The 22,039-nt window shown below is 41.4% G+C and overlaps 2 protein-coding genes across 5 annotated transcripts; one reads left to right on the forward strand and one right to left on the reverse strand.

The window, feature by feature from the left end:
• Positions 1-163: 163 nt before the first annotated feature.
• Positions 164-11,101, reverse strand: LOC143524990 (microtubule cross-linking factor 2). 2 transcript variants are annotated; one of them, XM_077018413.1, is made up of 11 exons: positions 10,409-11,101; positions 9,847-10,071; positions 7,750-7,908; positions 5,826-5,891; positions 4,554-5,657; positions 4,322-4,405; positions 3,943-4,104; positions 3,264-3,404; positions 2,582-2,625; positions 1,029-2,475; positions 164-793 (listed from the first exon to the last, which is right to left on the reverse strand). In XM_077018413.1, the coding sequence occupies exons 1-11, from the start codon at positions 11,099-11,101 to the stop codon at positions 623-625; spliced, it is 4,296 nt and encodes a 1,431-aa protein (XP_076874528.1). In that variant the 3' UTR covers positions 164-622. The 2 variants fall into 2 exon arrangements, with proteins under 2 accessions (XP_076874528.1, XP_076874527.1); XM_077018412.1 differs by having other exon boundaries at positions 164-808.
• A 1,877-nt stretch (positions 11,102-12,978) lies between these two features.
• Positions 12,979-21,907, forward strand: osbpl2a (oxysterol binding protein-like 2a). Of its 3 annotated transcripts, none has more exons than XM_077018417.1 (14): positions 12,979-13,120; positions 15,443-15,553; positions 15,717-15,828; positions 15,935-16,010; positions 16,228-16,362; positions 16,456-16,553; positions 16,690-16,872; positions 17,055-17,162; positions 17,397-17,486; positions 17,716-17,839; positions 18,356-18,481; positions 18,622-18,745; positions 19,123-19,213; positions 19,564-21,907. In XM_077018417.1, the coding sequence occupies exons 2-14, from the start codon at positions 15,517-15,519 to the stop codon at positions 19,664-19,666; spliced, it is 1,407 nt and encodes a 468-aa protein (XP_076874532.1). In that variant the 5' UTR covers positions 12,979-13,120; positions 15,443-15,516; the 3' UTR covers positions 19,667-21,907. The 3 variants fall into 3 exon arrangements, with proteins under 3 accessions (XP_076874532.1, XP_076874531.1, XP_076874530.1); XM_077018415.1 differs by lacking the exon at positions 12,979-13,120 and adding an exon at positions 13,130-13,501; XM_077018416.1 differs by lacking the exons at positions 12,979-13,120; positions 17,397-17,486 and adding an exon at positions 13,129-13,501.
• The last annotated feature ends 132 nt before the right edge of the window (positions 21,908-22,039 follow it).

Genomic DNA, 22,039 nt, shown 5'->3' on the forward strand with positions numbered 1-22,039 from the left:
TGGTAATAGTACGTCGTCTCAATTCACGTCATTGTTATGCGACCGGTTGGTTGCCTTGGCCTGTAGGGGGCGTGCTTTAACATTTCATTTATTATCAAGTAGTTACAGAAAAGCAATCTTTGTTTTGTCTGGTTCAAAATAATTATAAATGTTCCCCTGAAACACTTTTGAAAAACACTTATGACGAGTCTGAAGTTTTCAAGAGACAAAACAATGTGAAAATACATTTATTTACACCTCTTATATAGCTCTTGTATGGTTTACTTTTAATGAATAAACAAACAAACAAAAAAATAAGTAGATCATATAAATTAGCAGTATAAAAATCCCCAGATACCACATTAATAACTTTCATATTGATACACCATAAATTAAATCACATAAAACAACTAGCTCTCTGAACCACTACCCCTAAACACATTAAAGTTGTCACATGAATTAATCCAAAGCAAATTTCTTTTTATTTTAATTTTAAGGAATTAAGTGCTGAAAGTATTGGAGAAAGTGTCAGTTACCCATGTCTATGAGATGATCAATATGCATCTGCTCATTATTGTCTCTCCATCCAATTCATACATCTCCACCTACCAACAGAATCCCATCACAGCTGTGCAATGGTGGTTCATGGTGACTGCACCCCTAACTGGGAAAGTAGATCCCCCTTCCCACCAGCTGCTGTGGGGCGTTCATGTGGGCGGAGACTGTAGTGGCCACGGGCTTGGTGAAGGTTGGTGCGTGATGCTCGAGAAAAGCAGGAAGGTAGAGTTCGAGATCTGCAGTCATAGGAGTGATCCTTCAAAGGGAAAGACTGAATATTAAACCAGAGAGATTATGCATTAAAGCAACATCACAGAAAAATGTCCAAACAGCTATTAAAAATTTTATTAATATCCTACATAGGGTTTTTGCCATTTGTAAGTTTTTATTTAGCAAACTAGATTAGCAAACATTACATTTTCTCACACTCAGTTGGGTACAGTTTATCTTTGTTGGAAATAAGTCTCTTTCCACATTTTTATGTTTCTTACCTCCAGAGTTATAGGACCATGGCCCTTGTCTCTAGTAAGTGGTATTTTTTTGCTCTGGGATTGTGTCTGGACAGGGCCTGGTTCATCTTTCTGTTCCTGTTTTATAAATCTGCGATTAACAATTTTGGTCACACTGTCACTCCTGACCAGCTGAACGGTGGGAATACGAGAAGGAGGCCCTTCTGTTTTCCTCGGTTTTGATTGACCAACACGATTCCTGCGCACCGCCGATGCTTTCTCCCCTCCGGGCTTAGGTTTCTCACCCCGGCCACACACACTGCGAAAAAAACCCTGAACCAGTCCATATTTGTGGATGCCCGCGGTCTTGTGTCCGGCAGGCTTTTCGCCATTTCCCCCTGATGCTGAGCTGGGGCTGGTGGAGTTGGAGTGAACCCAGACTGAAGAACCAGAGCTGCACTGGGCCTCAGGGCACAAGCCATGATCCTTAGGGACCTCCAATCTGGAAATATTGGTTAAAGATGAGGAGGAGGAGGAGGAGGAGGAGGAAGAGGAGGACAAGGTAGATGAAGCAAAAGAGCTAGAAGAATTTGAAGTCAAAGATGTTGAGGGGAAAGGGAAAGAGGCAGAGTATGTCTGCTGTAATTTGGGTGGAACAGTAGAAGGACAAGGTCTTTCTGATAGCCCAGGAATCTTGTCCAGGGAAGTCAGAACCTGTGGGTGGTGACCAGATACAAATGAGATGACCCCTGGTGACCAGTGTTTCCCCGCATGCAGGTTTTGAGAGTCCTCAGTTTGGAGCGCTACACTGTTAACCTGTGGCAGGGCATGAGTCTGGGTTCCTGTGCTGATCATGTCTGCAATATGTCTTCCTGTGTTTCTCCCTCTCCTTCCATCTAGACGCTTGGGGTAGGAAGACTGAAGCACATTTGCTGTTATTTCCTTCATGTCATCACTCAGGTTGGCTGAGACCTCCAATCCACTGAAGGGCAAGCAAGATGAAATTGAACTACCAAGGGGCTGGAAACCAGAAGAAGAAGAGCTGGATCTAACGACAGTGCTACGATTACACTCTGTCACATGCTGGCACTCAAAAGGCAGAGTACCCTTCCAGCTGTCATGGTCAGAAGAAGAATTTCCATTTATGTGTTCATCTGGAGAATGGGAGCAGCGTGGTTCTTGCTTCTCTGTGGGCTTCACACACTTATCCACATATATTGTCTCAGCATAAAGGTGGATTCTACGTGCAGATGGTGGGCTGTAGTAGATCCTTAGGCTGGTTCGCTCTGGAGCTGTGTGGCTTTTTTGAGACGTCTCCTTTTTTAGGCTAAGGCTGGGAAAACTGTTTGACATGATGGGGCAGTCCCAGGTCTTACATGGATGTTCTCTGTCTATAAGAGCTGCTTCTTGAGTGAGGTATAACCAGTTCTTGTTGTGTTTCTGTGTCAAATGATCAGCTTTAGGATCCATCCTGTGAAGGAAGCCATTTCTGTTGGCATGAAAGATGCAACATTTTAGTCAGGCTCATATGTGTAACTTAACTGATGTAGATTGAGTTACAATGCTTGTGTGCAGCATATGACAGTGAAACTAACCTCATAATTTCTCCTCCCATCTGAGGCGTCCTAAATCCATAAGACTGAAAACATATAGCAATGCATTTTAAGTCACAATATTTTGTGTGCTTATAAGTCATAATGTCATAATGTTAATGATGCCTTATTGTGCATTGGTCTATCCTCTGTGAACATCAAAACACCTTAATTTGCCTGCTAGGATCTTTCTTAGCTGTATATTGTCTGTGTCCTCTGACTGAACCCTCTCTGAATCAGATGTCCTGTTTTCAACTGATATTTCACCATACCCTACTGCCCAAAGTCCCAACAGGGCATTAGCCTAAATTCTAGTCTCACACATACTCACAGGCTACCTCTGCTCACTAACCCCATTTTGCCTGAGTGACGGTTTGAATCAGAATAATCACTATGCAATATGGTGTTTACACATAATATTCAATGGAGTCTAAGTACTAAATACCAGTTGTTCAGTAATAGCTATATATATATATATATATATATATATATATATATATATATATATATATATATATATATATATATATATATATATATATATATATATATATATACAGTATATATAGCACTCTCTGCATCTACTCTTAGCTCTTGGTATTGCTTAACTTGTGCAAATCCTGACAGGCTTGGTTCAGGTGTTTTAGAAACTCCTGCCTCTGACACACCAGTTACTCTCACACACCTTCAGCCGCTGTGACACATTCATTATAGCGACATAAGACTCAGCTAAACGCTGCTGAAGCTTCTCAACCTGGGCCTTTCGCAATGCCATCTGTAGGTCTGGAGAACCCTCTGGTCCCACACATTCAGATGTACTCTCCAGCTGGGTACACACACAAGACTGAATTAGTCCTGAAGTGAATAGTTTTGATCACAATAATTAGTATGGTGTTACATTTAAACCTCAAACGACAAAAAAAAAAAAAAAAAAAAAACAGCATGGCATTTGAATCCTGCAAGATTTCACCACTTGAATCTTGTAAGCTTTTTCAATTGGATCAGTCTGATATTCCCAATGCTGCCGACAATTTTGACTGTGTAGCAAGAGCATTTTTTTTCAAGAGTTTCAAGTTACCACTGTTATAAATTTCCTTTTTTATTTCCTGTGCCTTGTGTTTGTGCATTGTGGCCATTGGCGATAATGCCAATAAATCACTGATTGGCTCAACTAATTGGCTGGAGAAAGAAGTCCCAGTGGAGTAATCCCAGTCTGGAGTAATCCCAGTCTGGAGTAATCCCAGTCTGGAGTAATCCCAGTCTGAATCCAAGTAAACTGTGAAACTTAGACATGGAGGCCTGCAAGATTCTGAATGTGTTTTTCTTTGCCAAGTTATAATAGAATCAAGTATGTGGTTCCTCACCGTGCCAATAAGGCATTTGAGCTCTGTACACTCCACTGTCCATGCTGCTTTAGCTTGGGCAAACTGCTGTGCAATGTGCTGGCCGGCTAGATACTCCTCCTGCAGCTCAGAACCCAGATCCTCCAGTGCTGCCTTCAGATCTGAGAGAAGATCCCTACAACCCTAGCCAGATGAGGTGAGTGGGAGCAGGGACAGATGGTTTATCGAAAGCTTTACTTTACGTACTGGCACATTTATCACATGACTTTACATATTGGTACATTATGGAACTTGTAGTTTTTTTCCCCCCATTTTTGCACTACAGTGTAAACACACATTTCGCAATCCCACCAAACATATGTATATGGCGGGGTAATGTTGGTCCTGTTCTCAATCATACCTGCCTGTGGCATTTTTCATGAATTTTGCAGGACCTGTGTAAGTTTGCCTCTATTTGACAATAAAGATCCTTCTGGAAGTCCATCTTAAAGCAAAAGAGCAGACAATCATTACAGCCTAAAATGGTCATCAGCATTTAAAGGTGTTTTGGTTTTCATCCACATCTCTATTGTGAGATAGACAATTTCTTCTTTAACGTAGCATTGGAAGAAAAGTATCAGTGGCTACATTACCTCAAACAGACATCCTGCGTTAGGTCTCTTCCCCTGGCGCCATTGCTGGAGAAAGCAACGTAGCTGAAGTGTCATCAGCGCAAGACTGTCCTGGTTGCAGTTTTGTTCCCAAGTTTGGCTTGAAATGTGGACCATTTCCTCAACGGGACATTGCTGTGCGACGTGTTCCTCAGTATGCAGCATGGGGTCTATATGTGTGCCTTCAGCTTCTGAATTCACGTTTCCTGATTCGTGGACAGTGAGTGCCGGCTTCACCAAAGTCTCCACCTTTGCAACAAGAGAATCTAACTGCTCCTGTAGCACTTGCAGTCCAAAAGTCAGAGTCTTGCACGGTGCATCAACCTTGCAGAGGTGAGGGGAGTTATAGACAGAGGTTGGTGAGAGCCCATTTTTTGCTGGGGCTGTTAGGACCTCAATTGTTGATTTAACAAGAATAGTCTGGTCACGGATTGCAATGAGGGCTTCTTGGTCTTTTAGACTGAGATTGCACTTCTCCTCACACAGGACCATCCTTTCACATTCTGGACTCTCAGCAGACCTCGGCCGACCTTCAAATGTTTCCCTCTTCCCTCCTGTCATCCCCTCTCTCATGATCCGATCTAGTAAGCAGCTCTCCGATCTTGCATCCTCCAACTGTTCGTGACCTCCGTGTCTGTCTTCAAAACCAGGATGTTCACTCTTTGCTCCTTCTTTAACCTCCTCTCCTTCCTCCATGCAGAGAGAGACAGGCAAACAACCCCCTGCAGCCTCCATCAGCTCATCCCCATCCTCTTGACTTCCTCCAGCTCTCTCCCGCAACTCGCTCATCTCCGCCCGCAGACCCCGGTTCTCCACCTCCAGCTCCACAATACGGCGGCTCAGCAGCGTGGCCTCCTCTTCTACCAGACGCAGGTGAACTTTGACCTCTGCTTCACGGGCGTGGGCGGAGCTAGTGGTGCCTGCTGCAGCTTGGGACGCGTCCACGTCACCATAGAGCAGTCTGTACCTGTCCAGCTCCTCCCGCATGCTCTCACACTCCATAGCTGTGTTTGTGAGTTTCTTGCACATGAGGGCTGACTCTTCTTTAGCAAAATGGAGCTGGCATTTCAGATCTGCACTGTCATCCTACCAAACAGAAATGTATCTAATGTGAATTGATCACATTAAAGTTAAATGTGCACATTAAATGTACAAGGAAACAGTTGAAGGAATTGAGCTACCAAAAAGTTAGACTGTATTGCAAACCAAATATAGAATGGAGATTGAAAAAAACATGACATGGATTTTATTTACCAGTAAAGATAGCTTCTTTTCACTCTTGCTGGCAGTTGATCTCAAACTTCTTCTCCTGAGAGAATTCTGTGGATATACCAGTGGTGTGTTTGAAATTAAGAGCTTATTTATTGACCCACTCATTTTTTAAATTCCTTTCTTTTCAATCCCATAATACATTTTAGTTGAATTGGTTCTGAACACACTACATTAGTTACTACATTAGTTACTACATTGGTTACTACATTGGTTACTACATTAGTTACTACATTAGTTACTACATTGGTTACTACATTGGTTACTACATTAGTTACTACATTGGTTACTACATTGGTTACTACATTAGTTACTACATTGGTTACTACATTGGTTACTACATTAGTTACTACATTAGTTACTACATTGGTTACTACATTAGTTACTACATTAGTTACTACATTAGTTACTACATTGGTTACTACATTGGTTACTACATTAGTTACTACATTAGTTACTACATTGGTTACTACATTAGTTACTACATTGGTTACTACATTGGTTACTACATTAGTTACTACATTAGTTACTACATTGGTTACTACATTAGTTACTACATTAGTTACTACATTGGTTACTACATTAGTTACTACATTAGTTACTACATTGGTTACTACATTAGTTACTACATTAGTTACTACATTAGTTACTACATTGGTTACATACAATTCAGGCATATTGTGCTAATCATACTCTTGCAGTCAGCTTTCAAGCCCTCAAAACTCTCAAGCCATGGATACATTACTACAGACCAAACACGCATGTCACTCACAGTATGAGAAGAATGTTAGCTAGCGTCAGTCTCTCTGTCTACTTCTGTGGCAACCCATCAGGCATTAAGAGTGACATTATAAAAATACCATCAATGATCTAAACTCAACTCAACTTGTATATATACAACTTGTATATAACTTGTATATATACAAAGCAGTGCAAATCCTCCTATATTCATTCAGTACTCATTTTCAAAATAAATTGATTCCGCAAGCACCAGTTTAGTGGCAGCTATTAGAGCAGCTGACCACAAACCAAATTGGTTTTTATTTAGGGGCTGGTTGTGAGACTACTCAATGAATCTTAAATGGCCTATAGACATGTTTTCATCTAGCGGGTGGCTTTTATTGATTATGTCTCAGGTTTAGGCATTGATAATCTGGTTGTCTGTGATTTGCCCTGCTGGTGAGGATCAGATTGGAGCAGCAGCTGTTTGAGATGAGTAGCCTAAGCTGAACTGTTACTAAGTGCTGAATCCTGGATTAAACTCGTGCTGCAAGGCAACACTATCCTTAAAGAGTCCCTGGCATCTTCAGCCAATCAGGAGGTGAGGAATTAACAAAGCTAATCTTTGTTGGATGGCCAGTTCTTTTAGACGAAACCATAGTGGCATCGCGATGAGGACAAATTCAGATATGGTTCAGTGTTTTACATTTTTCAGTAGCTATATGCAGTAACTAAGTCCAAAGCATAATCTACATTAAGTCACATGCTAACTAACATTAACTAACAGAAAAGAGCCTTTCTTTGTTTCTTTGTTTATTTATAGTTGTTGCGTGGCTCTGTCACCCTCTCCCGGTCTTCCTATTTTCACTCCTTTTCTCTCTCTCCATTCCTCTCTCTCTCCCTCTCTTTATCTTACTCATCACCAAACTCTTTCCCTGCACCCACAAAGGGAATAACAGCTGTGCCTCGATTCCTCCCCCTCACATCTCATAATACGCTGCCTGGCCAAAGTGTCAGCTGTCGGTCACGCCCATCACAACCGTAGCCGGGGTCAAGGGCTCCTTAATCCACCAGGAGGAGGAGGTTGGGTTGCTGAAGGACACGAGAGCACAAACTGTAGAGGGCAAAGTCAGTGGTCTGTGTAAAATGCTTTCCAAATCAGGTCAGTGTGGAGAAAGCCGTTCCGTACCTCTCTGGGTTTGTCTAGCTCTGCCTGCAGGACCTGTCTGGCCACCTCCAGCTGCTGGAGCTGCTCACGCAGACCCTCGTTCTCCCACTCCAGCCGAGTGCTCTTCTTCTGCACCACCACCAGCTCGCCGTGTAGGCGGAAGGACACGCTTTTTGCCACCTGAAAAAGCAGTGGTTTGGTAGAATCAATGCAATGCCTAACGTCCCTGAGCACTAAGTGGAAAGAACAGTGATTACAGGTGTTCTATCCACTCCACAGGCTGCTCAAAAGTTCTTCATATTCTTGGGTTATTATAATATGACCTGAGAGGGATTCATTTTTTTATTATAATTTATTTATTTAGAAATAAATAACATTTTACTATTTAGAAATTGTACAGCATTTCCAAAAGTACATTTGCACTACGAGGATCTCAAACGGCATTATCCAGGATAAGATTTCAAAGTGTGACTTCCATGATTTTCAGCACAAGGTTCTGTCTGTTCTTTTACTGGACGTGGGCTTAAGTACAGACAATTAAGAGGAGAATTAAGCAGAGTGCGTGGCCTGTATCTCCTTCCATCTAAAGAACAATGCTGCATTCCTTTACGTTTCTGTATATTTAGAGAAAGATTAGTGAACGCAAGAGTAAGTGATGTGAACAGGTTCAAGCTGGCAGAATCACCTTGGTAGAGGCTGAATGGAGAGGAACTCGGAAGAGTACTAAATAAGTACTAAATAAGTACTAAATAAGTACTAAATAAGGAAAACACACAGACATGTATATACTGTCTCAGTTTATGTAAAAAAGACTCAGAGTATCCATTTCTTCCACATGCCTCCAAAATAGACCATCAGCATGGCTACAGTGAACACAGACAGCTGCCACGAGACTTCCCCCACTGAAGCTGCTGGCCACAATCCTTGACACACACACACACACACACACACACACACACACACACACACACACACACACACACACACACACACACACATATATGTATATACAGATTAGAATTTATGAAATTGCATAACTAATTTCCTATCACAATCCAGAATTCTGTTTACTTAGAAAGAAAACAGATTTATAAAGTCATGGGTTTAAGCTCACCAAGAATAAACAAAGTAAGAGTAAATGGCATTTTTGCATGGCAGTATTCCTCCTGGAGGGAAGTGCACACTGATGTGCTTTGCCCCTGCTGTGATTGGCTTTTAATGACTATAACGTTCCTGCACACTGCACTGCCTTCCTCATGACTGGCTGATGAGTTTAAACCAAAAAATGCTTGTGTTGAGAGTGGTCTGCCCAAAGCTAGCAGCTGGCAAGCACACCGCTCAGGATTTTACCGTAAATGAGAACTGGAGTGGCTCCAGAACCCAGCCTCTCACTATACACACAACCATACACACAACCTCAAGCACATCTGTATGAACTCAAGTTCCCACTCCAGTCTGTGCTATGAAATGCTGTCCCAGTCAGTAATGAGTAAAGGTTTTAGTGCTGCAGGACCATAAAGGTTCAAGATTGCACAACAAAATAAGAGAGCAGGCTGAATCACAGAGTTGATTCATATGTTGTGTCTTGCACTGTAACACTTAATCGGTCCACGGTTGTGAAATCTTAGCACGCATTCTGAAAGATTGAGATATATGGATAAATGGCATCCATCACAGTGTTTTTCATTATACACAGCAATGTTAGAGGCAGTCACTCATAAAATCGCCATTTACCAGGAGGAAAAACGTGGGCGTGACTTCATTTCACACTGTAATTTCACATTCATGAGCTGAGAAAGAATGCTTGCTCTTTCCCATAAATGTAATTAAACATGAGTCAAGGGTTTATATATACATATGTTACTCTCATACACAAACATGCACACAAACACACAGATGAGGATCACAGACATTCACTTCATCATGAATAAATCCACATTGTCATCACAAATCAAATGTGTTGTAGGTAAAATGAATTCAAGCCTGGACCATCTGGTCTTGGATTGTGTAACAACATGTATGTGAGATAACATAGTTTCATTTTACCTGACTGGTCGCTAAAGGAAAAATCTCTAGTGATTCAAGGGATTAGATTCATTATAACTCTAAGTTACTAACCCGGATGTCGTGTTCCAGGCTGCGGACGAGCTCCCCGTCCACCTGGCCGGTCTGGGCCACGCGCAGGCTCCGCCTCTTGGCCTTGCGGAGCCGGTACTGCAGGATACGGCAGGTCTTGTTGGCCTGGTCCAGCTGCTGCCTGAGGTCCTGCAGCTGACACGCGTCTTCCTCCATGTACAAGTCCCGCATCTCCAGCATCTCAAAGCGGAGCTCCTCCACTTCGTCCTACGGACAAAACTGCTGGTCAGTCAGAACTATACGTGTGTGATCATAAGCGCTACACACAACCACTGACAACCACTGACACAGACAACCTGCGTCAGAACGTGTGTATCACATGGCAAACAGCATCACTGATGGTACCACCGTTACTGTTTCAGGACCAACGTTTAATCAGTGCTTAAATGATTATGTTTAAGAAGGAAGTTGTTTGCAATGAGAGGCCAGCAACGGATACTTTAAAGATGTGCGAATATTAACACAAATCATGCTACTGTATAGGCCTATTTCAACTTTAAGAATCTGAACATTAAATGAACACATGATGAACCGAAAAGTGTACCTTTAAATATTCATTTTCTGACCGTAAATCGTCTATCTCTCTCAAAAGATCTTTGTGCAGCCGGTGAGATCCGAGACCAACGTCTCCAAAGGAGAGCAAATATTGCCCGTCTCCAGGAGAGCTACACGTCTCTTCAAAACCGAGCCCTGCGGTCCGGGTGGTGTTGTCCACCGGTGAAGGGAAGTTGAACTCATCAGTAATATCGGGTCCTTTTTCTCTCGAGCTCTTTGTATTTTCTCTGTCACTCTCCTCGTTGCTCTCTTCAGTAAAGTCGATGTTCTGGGCAACATCAGCTGTTTTGTTCTCTTCCCAGGTACTGTCGTACGTCTCCGAACTGCTGTCCGTTGAGGAGAGTTTAACACCGGAACAGTCAGTAGATGAGTGACTGACTTCGGGAAGTTTCCTCGGGACGGAGAATGTGTTCCGATTCTTTAGCGAGCCGGTGGTTGAGCGAAGGGCGATATCTGCACGCTTCACTCTCTCTGCTTTGACCTCCTTACCACCACTTACAGTGTGACGGGTGGCAGCCGCGCTGGACGGACCACGTTTGCACGCTGATTTTGAATGAGCATCTTTATTTTTGGTTTGTGATGACATTTCATTCATCATTTTCTGAGCACTGCCGAAAGTTTTCTGTGATGTCACGTGCCAGGCATGGCGATGCGCTTTGCTGGTCCCATCTCCACCGTGCATATCTTGTTGGTTCCGGTGGGCTCTTGGATAGATGAACAGAAAACGTAATCCTGTTCTCAACTTGTGCAAACCACACTGTGAAAATGATAATTTGAAAAACCCTGCTAAATATTGTCAAGCTACGAGGTTAGAACAAAATAATATCGCATAAGCTGTCAGACACGGTTCTGGATACTACCTGCACATGCGTGTATTTTTATTTTTTTGCCGTTTAGAGTGGCTTCTCCTGTTGATCTTAGACGCTTTGGCAGATTTAACTGACCAACTTCACTTGTGTCTGTGTTTAAATCTGGACGTGAACGCACACGTACACGCCCCCGCGCCCTATCAACTCTCTTTTCTCGGGCGCGCACACAAGCACACGCTCACAGATTTGAGGTTTTACATTCCAGTTTGTTTAATATGGAAGCACATTTCTATGGAAGCCCATTTCTAGCCCATTCCCGCTGCTTAAAAAAAAGACTTTTGAGTTATGACTCACTATGACTTAATATCTCATAATTATGACTTACTATCTCGTCATTATGATTTACTATCTCGTCATGATGAGATGTTAAGTAGTATCTCATTATTACCAGATAGTAAGTTACTAATGCAGAATTATGAGAAAGCATGTAATAATTATGCGACACTGTAAGTAATAATTATGAGATACTGTATGGACTTTTTTCTTCATGCGGCATAGATTTCCACGGCTTTAGTATCGATACAAAGATCTATAAGAAAACCAGGACTTCAGTAATTCAGTCCATGAAACATCATACATATTATTCATAGTAGCCTACATATTAAAACAATTACTTTTGCCGCCGACAAAAGTAATTGGAGAATCTTTATAACAAAGCGTTACTTATATTTCATTATGTTAATGACCAGTGACCACTGCTTACTCTACAGCATGCCATATAAAATACAGTATTTGTTTCTTTTGCGCCAAATGTAATCAAAACTATTGACATATCGAGCTGATTTGCAGTTGTAACCTGTGTAGCTTGTGTGTTGTTTCTCGTGTATGTGTATGTGCTTGTGTGTATACCTTTTCACTGTGAAAGCACGGGTGATTTTCCCGTCATCTATCAACGATAGATGTGAAAAACTGACGTGGAGTTAAATCCACCAGCAACAGAAAATGGCTCGTTCTGCCATCTTGTGGTGGTCAGTGCAACCTTAATCACGTGTTGTCGGATTTTTAAGACACCCTGGTGAAATACGTATTAAAATATTTACGGGGGTTAAGAGAATACATAAAGTGTTTTAGCAACTTTTTTACGCGCCAAATATTGTTCTCAAAACAAATAAACAATACCATGAGAGTTTAGAGTTTTTGGAAATTAAGATATTGGAGGACGTGTAGTAACGCAATGTGTTATTAGTATATACAAAATTGCAATTTAATGACACTATTACATTTCATTAATATTAAAAGAAATTGCAGTAAAAACAGTGACAATCATCATGTCTGTAAATGTTACGTTACAAAATGCTGCCGGGTTAAAAAAGGCAACTCAACAGAATATGAAAAATAACCATCAAAGACTACAATATATTAGCACTGTTTCTTCGAGTAGGATGTAGTATATACTAAAGTATAAAATTAAAACTACGCTTACACAAACCGTTTGCTTATTTGCCTCATAGCCTGTCTGGCACCTTCCATAATCTAGATCCTTCTAACGTGCACAGATGGTCTATAGCCGATGTCGCAGTCATTATTTATCGTATTTAGACTAATAAAGCTGAAGGTCTTTCGATAGTAGCTGCGCACAAGGCGAGAGTGTGCAGCTGCCAAGATAGATATTTATTACACCGCTTATAAATAACACCCATCCATACCTTTTTAGTACCAGCCCCTTTATGTAACGCCTATTTGGACAGAACGCACAACCATTCTGGAGAGCCATTGGCTGTCCGCCCCATCAATCACGCAGCCTTGGCCAAACGCGCCCGCCCCAGTGTCAGCCTTCCAAACAGGACGCTTAAGTCTGTTCGCCCCTAGGATAATAGGAAGTGGAATATTAGGTGATGTAAAACGTTATGTGTGCATTTACTTATATTGTGTAGCTATTTTTTTAAAACATCTTGTCATGTTTGTAAAGAAGTACTGTCCCCGCTACCTCTCCGAATCTAGGGGTGCACGTCGCCAGCCTTCACGCTAGCTGTCGCCTACGACACTGGCCAGTCAGCCAGCTAGCTAGCTTAGCTTAGCTTGCTCGTCCCTAGCTAATATAGCTAATGTGGCTAATGTAGCTAATATAGCTAATGTGGCTAATGTAGCTAAAGTGGATAATGTATCTAGTGTGGCTAATGGTGCTAATGTGGCTAATGTAGCTAATGTCGCTACGTTGTTGCTCTGTATGGTACAAGATTTACAAACAGCACTGCTAGCAGCCGATAACTTAAGTAAGTCGGATAAGGTTTTTTTTAGCTTTATTCGGTCGCATTGACAGAAGTGTGCCAGACTTGCTGGGCAGCTAGCTAGCAGGCTCGGCCGGTGCAGTAAAGCGGTATTACTGACAGGTTGGTGGTGTCGTTTGGACGTGTGACCTGGCGCTGTGTGGAGTAGATCTGTGTGTTGAGTGCTTTCTGCAGTGAGACGTGGTAGCAAAGTAGCTGAAGCGCATGTTAGATGTGCTTGACATGCATATTTGTAATTCCCCCATGGGCAAAATAGTTTGATGGCGAATTGCACCTGTACACCACGGAGTTCGACCATTATCTGCAGCCCGTTGTACCTCTGTCTACCCTGGGCTTTACTACCTGACCCAGTGTCTGTACGAGATGTCATTGTCAGTGAATACTAGTAGCCCAGTACTCAGTTAGGTGTTGAGCAGATGTCCAGTTGTTCATTCAATATCAGCACTTACTGATTTCCTCTATATTGAATACAAAACAAATAGTCTGTTTTCACGTGTGCGTCTGCTGGGGTATTTGCATTCTGAGCTGACGCTTCTCAGTCATCATACATAGCACTGTAGTAAGCTATTATCTTTCTGTTGGATCAGAGACATTTTATCCTTTCTCCCAATCTATAGATATACGATTTTGTTTACTTTATCTAAACCTATAGAGGATACACAGAGTGTATTTTCATTACATGTTTTCTTTTATGTCGGTATACAGAATACATCTACCCTTTGATCTTATATGACCGCTCAAAAACAAAATATAACTCTGGGAGACCACAGGAAGATGCTTGTATAGACTGTATCACCGAAGATATACAATATAATTTGCAATGTTGGTTGTGTCAGCTCTTTGTCTGATTGATTTGTCATTGATTCTAAATATAGCTATGTTTTAACTGCAACCTGTCATTCCCCTACTACAAGGCACTTGGTGGCAAAACACCAATAACTCCAATGTAATTGTGTTAATGAATCTCCTCTAATGAAGTGTTATGAAAGAGGATGGTTCTGAAGAGCAGGTAGCTAGCTTAGTTTGATGGATCGCCATTGTAGGACTGGCTCTTGCAGTACTCCATTTGAATTTTAGATTGCTCAGAGGGTCTTTTGTTGACTCTCAGCATTGCTTGAAACCAATTGTTGATTGCAGTTATTTGTTAAATCCTTTCATTGTGTTCAGTAATTAAATAAAATCATGTTTAGCGAGGGTGTATAATTGAGCACACAATTTTGCGGTGCAGAATGTGGCTGTCTGGATGTCTTTGTATTAGGCCTTTGACAAACAGCCCGCGTCTCTTGGTTCACTTATTCACACTGTGTCACAGCTTGAAAATTGACTAAGATTAGTCAGTTGCTTTGGTGGATGTTGACGCTGTGGCTCTGTTTGTGATGGGAACTCAGATTGGCTGTCAAAGGATGAGATTCACTGCTTGCTGTGATCCTTTCTGCCAAAGGCAGAAAGCTTCCCCCCCCCCCCCCCCCCCCCCCCCAAGACATCAAAGCTAGTTGATGTGGCTTTTCCCCTTTGTGGAGGAGAGAGATTATGCATTTGTTTTTGCATGGGATCATGTAAGACAGTAGTTGTTTGTACTTATTGAGTTGCTTATTAAGTAGTCTTATCAGCAACATACTACATCATAAAAGGAACAATGGATCATGTCATCGTGGCATTGCTTTTGTCCTCTTTAGCCTTTGTCGGCAAGAACAATGCACATAACATCCTGCATAAATTCTGCACATAGCTAACTTTAAATGTCTTATTCGGGTGATGTTTATGCCCCCACGCTGTTTGGTTTACATCCCATTTGATTGATCTGCATCCATTCAGCCTTTTAGCGTAAAGGTTATAGATGTTGCACATTTTTACATATTCACTGTACTGTTGCTCCATCCAGAGCACAGTCCCTAATTCCCTGTATGTTGCCTGTTTTCCTCTTAGGACCCATTCAGATTCTTGGGTTAGAGGAACAATGCTCTCTGACTGACACCATCATTAGTAGTAACCCACCCATCATGAACAGCGAAGAGGAGTTCTATGACGCAGAAACAGGTGGGAAGATTGATTTACCTGCAGTCATACGCGCGACTGTACACACATGTTTGAATTTCGTTAGCAGACCCTTCTTATCCTAGCAATGACAACTTCCAGCAACAGTGTCGACGTTTGGTTCCTGCCTCCTAATCCCTTGTTCTCTTTCCCCCGACTTGGTCAGGTTTGGAATCGGATGACTCTTGTGAGGTTAGCTTTAAGGATGCCCCTGTGTACGAGGCCAAACAGACCTCAAATGGCCGCGTGCCGTCAGAGAATGGGTTGTGGGGGAGAAGGTACGGTCCAGAGGTCATGTGATTCAAAAACACACTGGTGGAAAGGGATATCTGGTGGCTTCCTGTCATGTGTCTGTGTGTGCACACCTGTCTGCTTTATTCGCAGGACAACCCTCCCGTCTCCCATGTTCTCCAGAAATGACTTCAGCATCTGGGGTTTCCTGAAGAAATGCATTGGCATGGTAGGCAGAGTGCACTCGCAAAAGTGTAATGTAGTCAAATTGATGTGGTGGATGATATAGTTGTGGTCAACATGACGCTAGTTGTGAATGTGCTCCATCCCACATAACAATGTGAATACTTCATGAAGGTGAAGTTCCCGGTATAGACTGCTAACCCCAATCCCTATACCCCCCCCCCCCCCCCCCCCCCCCACTGTGAACACCATTGGCTGTGCAGGAGCTGTCCAAGATTACCATGCCTATAGTTTTTAATGAGCCTTTGAGCTTCCTTCAAAGACTTACAGAGTACATGGAACATGCATACCTCGTCCACAAAGCCTGCACACTGTCTGATTCAATAGAACGTATGCAGGTAAACACCCCATCTCTGCTTTCTTTCATAGAATCTGTGTGAAATGTATGAGAGAGAGCGTCTATGCTGAGCCCTTGGGGTTTTGTTTCTTAGCTTGTTGCTGCGTTTGCTGTGTCGGCCGTGGCCTCACAGTGGGACAGAACTGGAAAACCTTTTAACCCCTTACTAGGAGAGACCTATGAGCTTATAAGGTAAACCAATGCATTATACAGTCATACATGCAGCACACTATTCCTTGACCTACAACACAAATGTATGTTGTGACATCCAGCATTTAAGTACTTTCATTTGCATTTAATTCTTGTTCCTATTGGAATTCCTTTGTAGGGAAGATGATGGTTACCGGCTAATCTCAGAGCAGGTTAGCCATCATCCACCGATTAGTGCTTTCTATGCTGAATCACTCAGCCAGGACTTCAACTTCCATGGCTCCATCTATCCCAAACTGAAGTTCTGGGGCAAGAGTGTAGAGGCTGAACCCAAAGGCACCATGACACTGGAGTTGTCCAAGTGAGTATACCTGTAGATGGAGTATACTTGTAGATGGAGTATACCTGTAGATGGAACAGTTGGAACAAACATTCCTCTGTGGGTTTGAAATGTCCATGTCTTGTGTGTGTATATAGCTTTGTAAGATTGTGTTTGACATTTCTACAGTGCATACATGTTAAATATGGGTTATCTTCCAATAGACACAGAGAAGCATACACTTGGACTAACCCTATGTGTTGTGTGCACAATGTTATCCTGGGCAAACTGTGGATTGAACAGTATGGGACAGTGGAGATAGTCAACCACAGGTAAATTAACCTGTTTTGTTCCAGAGGCTGGAATATCAGCATACTGCCCTTTCTGAATGAAAGCTTTATTCGTCTTGCTGCATGTTAGTGTTATAGTGTTATTATAGTGTTATTCATATGCAAAAATACTTTTATGTGGCTTTGCTTAACAAGATCGTCTCCTTATGAGGATCAGCGTCTGGTTAAATATTCAATTGTGTTGTCCTTTTTGCTTTAAAAATCTATTTGTATTAGCACTCGGGAAAAGTGTGTGCTGAATTTTAAGCCGTGTGGCATGTTTGGCAAAGAACTGCATCGAGTGGAAGGGTATATCCAGGACAAGAGGTGAGCAGTCACTAGTATCAGATGTCCAGTAGAAGGTCAGGCAGCCAGACCGTACATCACACAGCTTTTAAACGGCTGTTATGTTGTCTTTGGATCACATCATCATTTCTGACATAGTGCACACAGAAGGTTATATGTAATATGGGTGTTCCTGTCCCATTCTTCTGGTTGTTTTTGGTCATGTATAATCGTGGCTTTTGCTTGAGATTGTACATGTATTACAATGCAGTAAGAAGAAGCGGTGTGTTATTTATGGGAAGTGGACTGAGTGCTTGTACACTATAGAGCCAAAGGTCTATGATGCCAACAAGAGGATTGAGAAGAAAAGTGGAGATTCAAAGAAACACAAACAGGTAAAGAGACATGTTCAATGTCCTTAATTCATCATCACATGATGTTACAGTATGCTGTGCATTTTCAAGTATTTCTTGTGCTTTCTAAGCATAGAGGTCCACTTGCATTCTTAATCACATGTAAAGAGGTCGTCTCCTATCTTTTGAGTGAGGGCTGTACATCAGGAATGAAGTTTGAGATTTTCAGCAAAAGCCAACTTACAATGCCAGATGAGCGTTGTGCTCTGCATAGAGAGCTGATGTTTTAAATGCTTCACACCTTCACTATCATGCATGGCAGTACATTTGTCATTTAATTTTCTGTTTCGTATACCATGCAAGGTCAGAAATTCCTTTATATGCCTAAAAGGTGCTAACGATTTACTGAACAGGATACTAGGCTAACTAATTTTCAACATGTTTTGAATGCTTGCAGCTTAGTTCGTTTTGTGTCCCAAAAATCTGCATTTGGTTGTGTATTTTGATATATGCTAAGGCTGACACAGGTGGTTATGTACAGTGTTTGTTTGCCTTAAGGAACAGAATGCTGGTAGTGGTGCTGATGATGCCGATGAAATGCCAGATGTCCAGGACACGGTCACTGTGATCCCAGGCAGTACTTTACTGTGGAGGATAGCCCCCCGACCCACGCACTCAGCACAGGTGAAACACGAACACACACGTGCTCCACGACCTCTTGGTCTTTGCAGAGATTTGGGAGGGAAAGTAAGGGAGGGGAGGGAAGCTCTATGTTTGAAAACAGACACAGTGTTTAGATCTTGCTCCTCTGCGTTCCTGCCCAGATGTATAATTTCACCAGCTTTGCCATGACACTAAATGAGCTGGAACCAGGAATGGAGGGAGTCGTAGCACCTACAGACTGTCGTCTGCGACCAGACATTAGAGCCATGGAAAACGGGGACATAGGTAAAAAATAAAATAGATACAACTCCACTCGCCAACAGATATATCCTTGGCATGAGAACCTGGTTTTTAAATGAGTATTTAACATGTTATTCCTACGTTTAAATGAGTTTTTAACATGTTATTCCTACGTTTAAATGGGTATTTAACATGTTATTCCTACGTTTAAATGGGTATTTAACATGTTATTCCTACATTTACATGAGTATTTAACATGTTATTCCTACGTTTAAATGGGTATTTAACATGTTATTCCCACGTTTAAATGAGTATTTAACATGTTATTCCCACGTTTAAATGAGTATTTAACATGTTATTCCTACGTTTAAATGGGTATTTAACATGTTATTCCTACGTTTAATGTGTTATTCCTGCTTCAGACGCTGCAAGTCAGGAGAAGGAGCGGCTGGAGGAGAAGCAGAGAGCAGCACGTAGGGAACGTGCCAAAGACGAGGAGGAGTGGTCCACCAGGTAAGGTCATAGGTCAAACAGCTGCGACGATGGGACCCAAGGCTTTCATACCCTCGTGTAATGTACAGGAAATTACACATATTCTTAACGATTTGAGTGCATTTTAGCACACAGTAGCATTTGGTGCTTATTCAAAATACCATTCCATGACTGAACGTAATGTTTCTTGCATAACTCTTATATAAGAAAATCACATGAGACATTATTGACAGTGTTTGGATTTTCAAAAATCGCAATAAATTAGTGGAATCTTAATCTCTGCCGATTTTAGAAGACCCTGTGAACATGCTAACTGGATGAAACATGCTCGTGTTTTATGTTTGGCATGTAACGTTTTGGCACTTTTCTAGGTGGTTCCAACAAGGCATGAATCCTCATACAGGAACTGCAGACTGGATTTACACAGGTGGCTACTTTGACAGGAAGTACTCTCGTCTCCCTGACATCTACTAATTGGCTTAGGAGAGGGCAAGGATTTCGATATACCTCTGTGTCACACAAGCCCATATAACCATCTTGCCACAAGAAACTTTTTTTTTTTGTTTTCCTTTTTTGTTTTGTTTTTATTATACAACAAATGTGACATCAATGGTTTACTGGACTGAATTACAGCCTCCGTTCCCTTTCAATGAAATCCTTATACTGGAATCTGAAGCTCAGCACTCAATATGACTGAATTTATTTATTTCTAAAGGTAGGAAATGCCTTAAATCTATGTGTTTTGCATTGTTTTTTTTCTGTGTTAGATTTATGGTAAACAAGCAGGTGTAAACCTCACTAAATGTATGGTAACTATGATGGCTTATGCACAAATCTTTATCCACTTTATCAAGTATCAGGCTAGTTTCTCAGGTGTCTCAAGGGTACAAGGTGGTAGATTAAGAGCTGCAGTAACATGGATGGAGCATTTTGGATGGCTATAGAACTATTACGCTAAGTAGAGCATGTTATAAGACGCGCTATGAGATATTTACACTCAGACTAGTGCAACTATTTTATAACTACTTATTATATTAAATACTTTATCCAGAACTGTGACTTCTGTGGTGGTAAGTAAGATGTTGCATTTGAGGTTGATTTAGTACTTCATTAGATGCGAGCTTGGCATATCCAGACGAACCCTCTGATTCCAGACAAAATACGTCCAAGAGAGAGAGATCTTCCAGGACAGTTTGTCTCCATTGATACCGATGACTTTACTAATACATTGCATGCTCATTCCTCACACGCATGTTCAGCAACATTGCAGATCGGTTAGCATTTTTGATTAGATATATATTTTTTAAGCTGCTTATGACAATGTTTACTTTGTAAACAAAGTTTTTGAGCTAATTAACACCTCTGGTTAACAGCAAAAAGTCTAGTATCCTTACATTGATATTTGGAGTTGATTGTGGTTGTCAAATGATACTGTGTGTGGAAACTAAAGCCATAGAACTCATCAGGATTGCAAGTGTGCGTCATGACATTTGCACACACTTATGCACAAACAGGCTTCACTTAATTGAGATGGGTGCTAATATCTGAGATTTTTCAGCACTTGTGACTAATGAATGTTTCACATTAACGTCTAAAAATATGTGCACATAAAGTACTCCGCCGCTCTCCTGGTAGAGCCTAAACAGAAGATATTTCATTACTAAACTTCACTTGTAGTGTACACTTGTAAATGCGTCCTAAAAATTTCAATAAGAAGGTAAAAATTGATGTTTTATGAAATTAACATTTTGATGAGATGATGATCTATGTTGATCTTGAAAGTAATGTTATATTTATCTCAAATGTTGTGTCATGCTGTTTCCCTCAGTCACTCATTCTTGCACAGAATGCATACACAAATGACTCTATGCAATCACCCATCAGAATATCAGTAAAGTGTCTTTTGGGATATGTGTCAAAGAATGTTTCTTTTCATGTGAAATACTTTTGTTGGCCTTTTTGCAACTGTATCATGCATGATGATCTATTCCAGTGGAGTCCATACTTGTATACAAAGGGCTAGTGTTTTAGATCTGCCTAACTAACTTCACACCATGTAATAAAGTCGTGGTTGATGTCATTGTATTGCTCGTGGGTTGAAACCCACTGTCCCTTTGCAGTGAACACTGAACCACATTGGGCTATTGGTTAAGCTTTGGAAAAATTTAGTTGGCTGTTTTTGCAAAGCACCTTGTATGCTACATTTTTGCCATGATGTTTGGATGATGTGTGGCCTGCTGTGGGCAACTGTATGTGACTAGAACAGTAAGATGGGTTACTAGATCTGAGAGGAGGAAAAGCATGTGGAACAAGTAATATATAAGTGTCATAGCAGTGCATTCCTTGTTGAAAGACAGAAGGTGTCAACACTATCTGCATATATTGGCTGTGATACAAGTAAGTGTCAAGATGAGCTTGTGCCAGGTCCGACAAAGTGCAGCTATATAAAGCAGACATTGTAGACGTGGTTTGTGCCTATGAAAACATTTGTTGTGGAATTGGATGTTAATATCCGGGAAACGTACTGAATCACAAACAGTACTAGGACAGACCATAAAGGATATGTAGGTTTCATATAGTTGCACTCAAACTTTTTACTATTTTTGTAAAGATCACGTTAGGTGTCAGTCGTAATACCCTTATGCTGTTTAACTCTAATGTAAATCTGGTCATTTAACATATAAATAGCTACTACAATAAAAAAAACGAATATAATGTGTGTGGGTTTTTTGCTTTGACACAACAACTTCCTTCATTGTTTATTCTCGCATCGTGACAGTGCAGGTTTGGACAACCACTCTTGAGTGCATTTTAAATGACATGTGCAATAGCCAATCACAGCACAGA

The sequence above is a fragment of the Brachyhypopomus gauderio genome, chromosome 10 (assembly GCF_052324685.1).
Source record: "Brachyhypopomus gauderio isolate BG-103 chromosome 10, BGAUD_0.2, whole genome shotgun sequence".
Lineage (NCBI taxonomy): Eukaryota > Metazoa > Chordata > Actinopteri > Gymnotiformes > Hypopomidae > Brachyhypopomus > Brachyhypopomus gauderio.

Coding starts and splice junctions, on each gene's coding strand:
- LOC143524990 (XM_077018412.1), bottom strand. CDS start 11,101: ATGCACGGTGGAGATGGGACCAGCAAAGCGCATCGCCATGCCTGGCAC. Junction 5,892..7,749: donor AGCTAGACAAACCCAGAGAG/GTACGGAACGGC, acceptor GTATATCCACAG/AATTCTCTCAGGAGAAGAAG. Junction 5,658..5,825: donor AAAAGAAGCTATCTTTACTG/GTAAATAAAATC, acceptor TCTGTTTGGTAG/GATGACAGTGCAGATCTGAA.
- osbpl2a (XM_077018415.1), top strand. CDS start 13,456: ATGGTACAAGATTTACAAACAGCACTGCTAGCAGCCGATAACTTAA. Junction 16,363..16,455: donor ATTCAATAGAACGTATGCAG/GTAAACACCCCA, acceptor TTTGTTTCTTAG/CTTGTTGCTGCGTTTGCTGT. Junction 16,554..16,689: donor GAGACCTATGAGCTTATAAG/GTAAACCAATGC, acceptor ATTCCTTTGTAG/GGAAGATGATGGTTACCGGC.